Source organism: Octodon degus, unplaced genomic scaffold, assembly GCF_000260255.1.
Source record: "Octodon degus isolate 3935 unplaced genomic scaffold, OctDeg1.0 scaffold00213, whole genome shotgun sequence".
Taxonomy (NCBI): domain Eukaryota; kingdom Metazoa; phylum Chordata; class Mammalia; order Rodentia; family Octodontidae; genus Octodon; species Octodon degus.
This window is the reverse complement of record NW_004524789.1, coordinates 3,274,437-3,284,914: the sequence shown is the minus strand read 5'-3', so window position 1 is coordinate 3,284,914 and position 10,478 is coordinate 3,274,437. Positions and strand designations below refer to the sequence as shown.

The window sequence follows — 10,478 nt, the reverse complement described above, 5'->3', positions numbered from 1 at the left end:
GTCTTTGTCGTCTTCTTCTTCTTCTTCTTCTTCTTCTTCTTCTTCTTCTTCTTCTTCTTCTTCTTCTTCTTCTTCTTCTTCTTCCTTTTCTTCTTTTCCTTTTTTTTGTATTTAGCACAGTACAGGGTCTTCAGGGTCTCACTACACAGCTTGGACTCATAGTGATCTCCTTTTTGAGCCTCTCAAGCACTGGGATTACAGGTGTGCACCAGGAAGCCCAGTCTTAAATACCATTTCTTAATATTGACTTTTTGGCTAGGATGGAGTGTTCTCCTTGGTCCCATCTTTGCTATTACTTAGCTAACTTTACAATCCAATAATCTATCCCTGATGTACTTTTTGTATTGGATTGTGGTTCTTAGTTTCAATTATTTTGGCTTGTATGTACTTTTCCCATCAGAGGGGCCCAAAGGCAGGGCTGAGTCTAGGATGTAAATCAGAAGACTCTTCTGCATCTGTCCAAATGTCTGCATCTGTCCAGTGTAACACATGTGTTACACTGAAATTTAAGAGTGCTGTATGCCCCCTACATGTTGTGTTATCCTTAAGTGCAAGTGAGTCCTCCTGATGAATTCTGAAGTTTCAAATATTTGAAACTTATTAAGAATGGATTTTGCTTACTCGGCTTTTACTCTAGTATACATTGGTTGTTTATAGATGCTGAACTTGGTTGAGCGAGCAGTTTGTGCAGTGGTATCTCTTGACAGTGCTTGACTCTTCTTATTTAGGGGCAATACTTGAATACTTAATAGGTACTTTTTTAGATGGCTTCATATTTACAAAAATAAATACCAGTCATGATTAAAGCATCTTTTCATAAAGACTTTGTGTGGAAACATCAGTAAAATTGAGGAAATATTTAATTGATGGTCCACAGATCAAATTATAACTAGTAACCATCCTGTATTCATTGCCCTGCCATTGGTTTAAGAGTTCTGAGTAAGGCTTCTGTTTCTATTTTCTTTTGAAATACAGTTCAGTAACAGTAGCACTTTTAAAACTTCTACTTTTTCATTAATTGCTTCTTTAAAAAAACAAAGGAAATACCTTTTATATCTTTTTAAAAATCATACACATATTTGTTCTGAATATACCCTGTTTTCTAATTTTGCCTGTTAAAAAACTGAGGAGCTGTTCCTTAAAATAGAAAAAAAAAAAAAAAAAAAAAGGCTTTAATGGTTTAAAAACTACCAACTTGTAAGAATGTTAGTATATAGAATAGATTTTAAAATTATTGTAGCATCATGCCAGTTTTTTAATCCAGCTAATGATTTTCTTCTTACAAAACAACATGGCAATTCTCTATGAAATGTTTATAAATATTCAATGTTGAATATTTATAAATGTATATATTTATAAATAAACATTTATAAATGTTTATTTAGATATATTTGTTATATAATAAGTATAGGTGGTAAGGGCCGGCCAAATAGCTCAGCGGATTAGGAAGTTCCATCCCTGAGCTGCCCTGCCGGCCCTGTCCCCAGGCCCGCTGAGACCATGATTGAGACTGGGCGTGCTGGTGCAGGCCTATAATCCCAGCACTTGGGAGGCTGGAAACAGGAGAATAACTACAAGTTCGATCTAGTAGTGAGACCCTGAACATCCTGTAGACCCCCCAAAAAATACAAAAAAAAAAAAAAGAAGAAGAAAAAGAAAAACATCTCGCTATGGAATTCTGTGGGAAGACATATTTTAACGTGGAATGGAAAGTGTGTAGAAGATAACACATGACAGAGCTTGCTACATTATAGGAAAGGTGATCTGTTCTCAAGCCCACAATTTGTGCATTCGCATTGTCCAAACAAATTAGCTGGAAACTTAGTGTTAGCAAGGTAATGGATGGTCACATTTGCTCTTCTTTGGGGATAAAATTTCCTTAGAGGTAAAACTGCGGTTGGAGCAAATATATAGCAGAGGTGGTTTTTCAGCACCGGCTTATCATGTGAGGACAGTTTTAGGAAAAGTAGCCCAGATCTGAACAGAAAATGCAGTTTATTGCTTAATTGGTACTTTGAATTTAATATTCTACAATTACATATTTTTTGAAAACTGCAAAATACTGTTTGTATTTTAACTGAAGCATGTTTATGAACAAAAGGGTTTTGGACTGACATGCAGAAAAGCACAGAATTAGTCATATTATGACTAAATTGCAATTTAAAAGCTAAACAAAATCAAAAAGAAATAGGGGGGTTATGTGATATAGAGTAAGAAGAGAAAAAAATGCAAGAAGATTTGTCTGTGTCTCCTGTTTAGAGAAGTGAAGGCTGTGATGTCCATGAGAAAAAAGTCACTTTGTCAAGCTCAGAGTGCTGGTAAATACTGCTGTAGGGTTCATTCTCGTTGATCTTATTCAGTAGGTCCACATTCTCCCCACTGTTTTTTGTTCTAGTTGCTTTCTTAAGGACAGCTGTACCAGTAACAGATTACCCCTTACCAAAGTGACTAACTCATTCCATTTTGCCTGCGATTTATTTGGGTTTAAAGATAAAATTTCTCCATCTCAAGACAACCCTTTCCTTAGTCCTGAACGAATTGGTTAGTCCCAACTGGTCGTCCAACCTGACACTGTCCTGGCCATGTTGAGAGTGGAAGTTTAATGGATTGTTGTGCGATTGTCTTCACACAGTAAGGTACACCCGGAGCAGACACTTTCCAACAGGACTGCCTGACACCACCGTCGTGCCTGAGTAGTAATCGGATCTCGCCCACATTATCTGGTTTCTAGGATCCATCATGGGTCACACGTCTGGCATGGGCTTCTCTACCGCTGCTGACAGATTGGTTGTATTACTAAAAGAACATCGCCTAAGCGTTTTTTTTCCCTGAGAAATTCGGTGTGTCTTGAGTCCTTAGGGCTGGGGCAGCTTCGGTGTCACTGCCTGGCCTGTCTTACAGGCTGTGCTAGAAACTGCTAGATGCCAGCATTTTGTGCAGCAGGATGCAAGGCCGGTCCAGGCACAGCACACTGGGAAGGGCTTAGGTAAGGGGACGGGACGACTAAGACATTGACTCGTTTATTGTAGTTATTTTAGTCTCAATGTACATTATGTACTAGTAAAAGTGTTACATAGTGTTTTCAGGAGTCATGCTGAAATCATTTTACATCTACTTTTATTTATATTTATTTTTTTAAAAATCTCTTTGTTTATTTATTTGGTACAGGGTCTTGCTATGTAGCTTGGACTCAATGATCCTCCTCTCTTACCCTCTCTAGCGCTGGGATTATAGGCATGTGCCACCACACCCAATCTTGGTGCCTGGCACTGTGCTCCTGGGGGTTCCAGGACAGTCACAGCATATGGTACTGGGGATCGAAACCAGGTCCTTGTGTTTGCCAGGCAGGCACTTAGAGCACCTAGCTATCTCCGCAGCCCTTTACATCTTATTTTAGAGCTGTAACTGTGGGGACCAGGGAGATAGCTCAGTAGAATAAGTGCTTGCCTGGCAAGTGCAAGGGCATAAGTCCAATACCCGGTTCCACAAAAGGAAAAAAAAAAGCTGTTACTGTGCATAGATAAATTGTGTATGTATTTGATACATACTGCTTCATACACAGTTAGACCATGTCTGTGTATGTGGGTGTGGGCGCTCACCTTGCAGTGACCATGACGCTGAAGAGCAATGTAAATCAGCTTCTCTGACAGAAGAGACACATTTACATAGGCATCTTCAGCCTCTATATTGACTGTTTTCTTACTGGTAATTTTAAATTCTAAGCCTTTCATCTTGATTTTCTTATATGTACCTCAATTCTTTAAGTTGGCTAAGTGGTAAAACTCTTGGGTAATTTTATTAAATCTCATTTGTGTGAAGAGACCGGCTACTGAAAATGATTTGCACGTTAATAGATTATATGCTGTACCAAGATGCTGCTTTCTGTCGCTACTCCAGCAGCTGCTATTTCAAATATAGTTATTAGTAGGTACAATATCACCCGGTTTAAAAAATTATCAAAAGAAGTTCATAGTATTTACTCCCATATACATTATTCTTATTGAAATTCACTGGACCTAATTCTATTGGTTTCCTTCCTGATTGAAAACATCTGAACCTAGAAAGCAGAGTGAAAGACATTTGTAACTATTCATCGTGGATATGAAAATTACAATCACTCTGCATTGTGTGAGCCGTGTTTTTAGAAAAACTCTCCACACATATGGCAAGCGGGTGACCAGTGCTATCCAGGCTTGAAGAGCTGAATGTTCTTATAACTGGTATTTGAATTTTTGATGTGTATTGCATCCGCTGCTGAATATCAAGAATACATTTTTTTCACTCGTATAGAGTAAATTTAAAATGGGGTCTTTTGTAGCAGCACCCATCGTGTTTAGAGTGGTATAACAGATGCTGAATGTTCACATATCAAACAGAATGCCAGCTTCCTGTAGAAAAGAGGTGTCAAAAAGTTTCTTTGTACCTTTAACGCATGTGATTATGTAGTACAAAATGCAGAGTTTGTAAAATTTCTTGAATATACAGGCAAAAAAATGAATAATTCAAAATAGCTCATAAGTTCTACATTCTATTGTCCCTTTCTAACACAGGCAGAAGATAGGAGTGCACTCCCAATAGAGCTGAATTTGCACAAGTTACACCTCTGGAAATGCCAGATGGTCTATGGTCTACTTTTGAGAGCTGTCACATATGTAAAGATTTGAAAAAAAGAAGGACAGCTGAATGAGAGAGGCAGATCATTAAAGAGAGAATGAGGGTCCCTAGACATCACTTGTGTTTTAAGAAGCATTGTGTCATCCCCATATTAGTGTGCTTTTTTTTTTTTTTAAAGCCATACACAACTTCTACACAATAAGGAAAAGGATTTGCTTAATGCCAAATACTTGTGGTTTAATCAGGCATTTTTTATTTTATATTCAAAGATAAAATCATTTTCTCCTTAGAGCTTTAATTGTAATGTTTACCATAAGATTAAAAGCCTGTCCATTAAAATTGATCAGCGTAGTTACACTTACTGTCTTTTGAGGTAGCTGCTCTATCCAGGGCTTAGCTAGTTTTGATACGACTTGCTGCACACATCTGGCAAAATCATCTAAAAATTGTTTTCGTGTTAAGACACTGAATGAAGAGATAACATGTGGTTACCGGACCATAGCACAAACCACAGTAAGAGTAATTAGGTGACACGGAAACCAAAACAATGCACTCTCATTTTTCTTGCAACAGTCATAGATCTGATTTTGAGGATTGAAATGTAGATAAATCATTAAAGATATGTTCCCCTATCAGTCCGGCCACATCCAGTAATTTTCAGAGTCAATTTTGATGTTAGGAAAAGGTCAAGTCTGTCAGTTTTAGAACTTGGTGACAGGTCACTGTTGTCTTTTACACTTTCGCTTTTATTTATTGAAAGTATTTTACTATTAAATAGTAATCCTAAATTTATCTTCAACTGTGGAATACACTGGGACAACATCAGTGAATGAAGCATCTCCTTGGTCAGTGATAGCTTTACTCCACCAAGCTCCCTGATTGCTTGAGCTGTTGTTTTTAGAGAGAAACTGACCTGAAACATTGCGTGTATTTGGAGAGATTATGAGAAAGCACACCACGAAGCAATAGGTTCAGCTGTCTTCTTTGGCATCCTTTTCTATGCATATGCATAACTAGCTTTGGGCTTAATAACACTCCTCAGGATGTCACCCTAACTGATACAAGAAATTACAGGAACAGCAGATGAATACCCAAATCAAACCACTGCACACCCAAAAAACATAACCTCCATTTTTACATGCCTTGCTTGTTCATTTTGGTCATGAAACAGAACTAACCTTTTTTCTTATTTCCTTTTTATTAGAACTTACGAGAAAAGTACTCTTCTGCGTTTTATTACCATTATTTTGGGCTTCTCAGATAATTTCTTTTGAGACAATCATTCTCTTTTATTATCACTATAGAATTGAAAACCTATAAGATCATTTCATATATTAGTTTTACAAATCAGATATTAATGCTAATAGACTTAGGATGAAAAGACACGTTGTTCAAAATGAATCATCTTTTTATTGAAGTACTCATGCTCCTGAGTAAAATAGTTTGATCTGTTGTTTTCTTCATGATACATGAAACAAGAACTAAACAATGAAGCTGGGGAGATAGCTCAGTGGTCTAAGCACCTGTCTGGCAAGCTCAAGGACCCGGGTTTGATCCCCAGTACTGGAATACCGAGACTGTGTATCACATAAATAAATAAAAGATGCTTTTAAAAAACTAAACATTGGTACTACTAAATATTTAGTCAAATGCATACTTTTTGTCAAAAATATTACCAATCCTTAATTAGTTCCCAGATGATAAAGTAATCAGTCCCCTTTGGAAATTAATCAGCATCATACATAACTGCAGAAGCTTTACATGTAGTACTTTTTCTACTGGACAGCTTTTCAAGCAATATTTAGTTTCCAAGTCAAGGTTTATAGTAGTCATATAATGTACATTTTATAATTGTTCATGATCAAACAGACTAAAGGAGCAGCTTAAGATTTTGAAATTACAAGAAATTGAGAAATAGTAAAATGTTCACACTGGATATTTTGTGTTATTTTTGCTAGTGTTTTTGTTGAAAAACTTAGTTTTGCTTGAGACTTACCAGTTACATCATCTCATTACCTAATGTAAACAGATAAGTTTTATGGGCTGGGGGTGTTAAGGTTTTTGTCTGCAAAAGCTGAATCCATCTTAACCAACTTATATAGAAACTATATTTAAGAGTAGTACATGCCGTCTCGGAGACACACAGCAAGGACTGTGGCCGTTCATTCAGTAGAGCATCAGGATGGTCTGTTTCTAGAAGTCCCCCCAAAGCCTCATGTAGCTGTGGGGCAGGCTTCTAGAGTGTTTGGATTAACTCATGGTCCAATGCTTGTATTATGGATGTGAGTGCTGCTGGGATTGTGGGTGTGACTGCTACCCCCAGCCTAGGGCTAGCAGCCTGCATACAGTATAAGGGAACAAAACAGGCTTGCTCTCAGCTGCTCCGCCCTTGGTGCTCCTGTTGCTTTTGCTGTTTGTCACCACCATGAACTGCTGCTCTTAGCCGGGCACCACTCTGCCTTGGAGCCAGGTGAGTATGGACTGAAACTTTCACAAACTATGAGGCTCATGGATGTTTTCTTCCTTAATCCTTGGGTAGTTTGTCCCAGCAATGACAGAACATAACTGAGACAGGCTTCTTTCATGAAAACCCACTGCTGCACACGAGGCCACTGGTCTACTAAGAAGCAGACACCAGGTGGGCCAGCCCACTTCCTGGGCCAACAAGTGCCCTTCCGTGGATTTCCATAGACTGGGCCACGATGCTCCACCTGCACAGCAGGCAGACTCAGAAAGCCAAACTACTTGTGCGGAGCATCCAGTATGTATCGGGAACTTAGTTCATCGACCTACCCCTAGCTGCAGAGACCCAGAGGGGCTGTGCACCACCTCTGCCACTCCTGCCCCCTTCCAACCTCTCTGTGGTCTTTGTCCCTCCCTTGGTGACATTTGGCTGAGCTCTCTGACCTCTCAGAAGCCTGTTATTCCCTCTTCGCTGCTTCTCCCTCATCCAGCCCTTGGCCAAGTTAATGAGAAGTTAAGTTCTGTGAACCTGACAAAAGGTTGTCTTTATTATACAACAGAACTGTATCATGGTAGTCAACCATTAGACTCTTTTTAATAAGGAATTTATCAAGACTTATAAGGAATTTACCATAATTTGTGTTTTTGGAACTACTCGGCAGTGCAGGTGGTACATATGCCCGTGTGTGCACAATTCCTTCACAACTGTAAGTTTGCTGGTCCTCTCCTACTAAGCCTGGTCAAATGCCACACTGCTTTAGTTACTGTCATTTTATAATATGGTTGCATGTCTAATAGGTTAAGTTCTGTCAACCTCCTTTTCTCCCTTAATATCTCCTCTGTGATTTCTGATTATTCTTCCTTATTTTTGAATTAACTTTTCATGTTCCATAAACAAGTGAATTGAAAATGTTAGTGGAGGGGCTGGGGAGATGGCTCAGTGGAATAAGCGCTTCCCTGGCAAGCACAAGGGCCTGAGTTCAATCCCTGGTTCCGGAAAAAAAAAGAAAGAAAATGCTAGTGGGTATTGAATTAATAAAATAAATGGAAAAAGCCCCAACAGATTAACATAATTAATATAATTATACTCTCCATTTACCTTGGCCTCTTGTATGCTTTTCAGTAATGTTTGGTAACTTTTTTCAATAAAATGCCTGCCCATTGTTACTTAGTTTAATTTCAACTACTTACCAGATTTGTTTGAGGAATATTTTTGTTTTCTTTGCCTATTTCTTTCTGTTTCTTCTTTTGCTAAATGGAGTGGCTTTTTTCTTGCATATTTGTTGATTTTTGTTGGCATGTTGGAATATTATTGATTTTGTCATGGTTGATAATCTAGAAATCATTTTTTTTTTTTTTTTTTTTTTCAGAACCAGGGATTGAACTCAGACCTTTGCACTTGCCAGGGAAGCGCTTATCCCACTGAGCCATCTCCCCGGCCCCTGAGCTGTCTCCCTGGCCCCTATAATTTTTTTTTTTTTTGTTGTTGCGGAACCAGGGATTGAACTCAGGCCTTTGCGCATGCCAGGGAAGCACTTATTCCACTAAGCCATCTCCCCGGCCCCCTATACATCTTGATTAATTCTTAATTTTTGAGAATTTAGAATCTCTTAGACTACCCAAAATATCCCGATCTGTGGACCGCTGAACACTTTGTTTTTTCCTTTCCATAACTCAGACGACTTTTTCTCTTCCCTTTCCTGGTGGCTGTGCCAGGACTTCCCTGTGGTGCTGCCCAAAAGGAGGGCAGGTACACGTCTTCTGGCTGGCTTGACCCAAGCGGGAGCGCCGTGAAGGGGCGTGCAGCCAGGTGGCTGCACTGTGCCCGAATTCAACCGTTCTCCTAATTTTTTAACTTTTCACAAGTCATTTATATTAAACTATAATTAAAGAATAAACAGAAAATACTTTCCTGCAGGATTTATAAATACAGAAAACCACATTCTTTATCCCCCAGCTCTGACTCTTTGAATGAATTGGTTCTTTTATTTTAAAAAGCAATGCCAGTGTCATCATCAGGGGCCTCAGGATGATGTTGATGAGTCCATAGCACCCAGCAGAGGTCTCAGACTAGGAAAATAACCAATGTTTTCTGTATGAGGGTTGAGTTATTCTTCAGATTTCTAATTCAGCTATCCTTTTAAGACACGCAAAGAACAATTCTTTTTGCTCTACTTTTTACATCTTTGTATAAAGAGACTTATTTAATAAGTAAGTTTTATTTTTCTGTATTTTAGGGAAGGGTTTGCAGGGTGTTCAGGGTCTCACTACTAGATCGAACTCATAGTGATCCACCTGTTTACAGCCTCCCAAATTCTGGGATTACAGGCGCTGTCTCAGCGTGCCCTGGGGGTGGGGCCTGCATGGCAATCCTGGGGATTGATCCCCTGGCTCCTGAGCCTGCTTGCAGGCTCTTCAATCTGCTGAGATTTTTGGCCGGCCTTTGTAAGTAAATTTTAGTCCTGCTTCTCTTTTTCTCTTCAGATTTAGTATCATGAATGGAATTGAAAACCTCAGTCACTGAATGTATTTTCCCTGTTGCAGAACAGCAGTTCTTTTTTTTCACCGGGTGTGCTGTCCATGCTCTTCCTTTAGCCCAGCCTCAGCGCCTGCCGCTGCTGCAGACCTCGGCGCTGGATCCAGGGGAAGAGGAAGCGGACGAGATACAGAAGGAAGGCCGAGCCACGCGGAGCACCGCCAATGGAATCCACCCCGGGGCCCGACGCGCCTCTGCAGACAATCACAAACTTTCAGCTCCTGTTTCTCAAAAAATGCACAGAAAAATCCAGTCCAGTTTATCTGTAAATAATGATATCAGTAAGAAGAGCAAAGTAAATGCTGTCTTTTCTCAGAAGTCCAGCTCTTCACCTGAAGGTAAGTGTAGCCTATTTTATTTGACCAGGTGTAAAATCACATTCACGTAAGAACTTGACCAAGCAACCAGAAACATAAACTTAGGTGAAACGACACGTAACTTCCCCAAAGGAAAGCACAGGATCGAAAAGGAAGACTTGGAAGCTGACAGCCTGCTTTGGGCTTACTGTCTTCCAGAGTGAGAGGTTACACTTTACATGTAGCTCTTACACCTTTCTAATGCCGTACATTAAAATGTGCATGTCCCATTTTGGTGGCACGTCTGCGTACGTGTGCTTTTCCCCTCCTCGCTATGGTATGTTCTTCTGTACTGCAGACGAGACGCAAACTCGTTTGTGTTTGGGTTTTACAAATCAGCCCTTACATATGCACAGCTCCAGCGAGCGATGCCGGGCAGCCCCGCTGCCCCCGCCAGGCCGGGCGATCCGGGATTTGCAGCTCGCCGCCCGGGCCACGCCGCCCCGGCCACGCGCGCCCCACGCCGCCCTTCAGCCCGCTGCTCTCCGCCTGCCCCCAGCCACCTCGGG

The 10,478-nt window shown here is 40.1% G+C and overlaps 1 protein-coding gene across 1 annotated transcript in view; it reads left to right on the top strand.

Moving 5' to 3' along the window:
• The window catches only part of Mdfic (MyoD family inhibitor domain containing), a 68,902-nt gene that overhangs the window by 25,758 nt on the left and 32,666 nt on the right, over nucleotides 1-10,478 (top strand). The window contains exon 2 of the mRNA XM_023705063.1: nucleotides 9,673-9,951. Within this exon, the coding sequence (XP_023560831.1) occupies nucleotides 9,673-9,951 (279 nt within the window). The remainder of the gene's footprint in view (nucleotides 1-9,672; nucleotides 9,952-10,478) is intronic.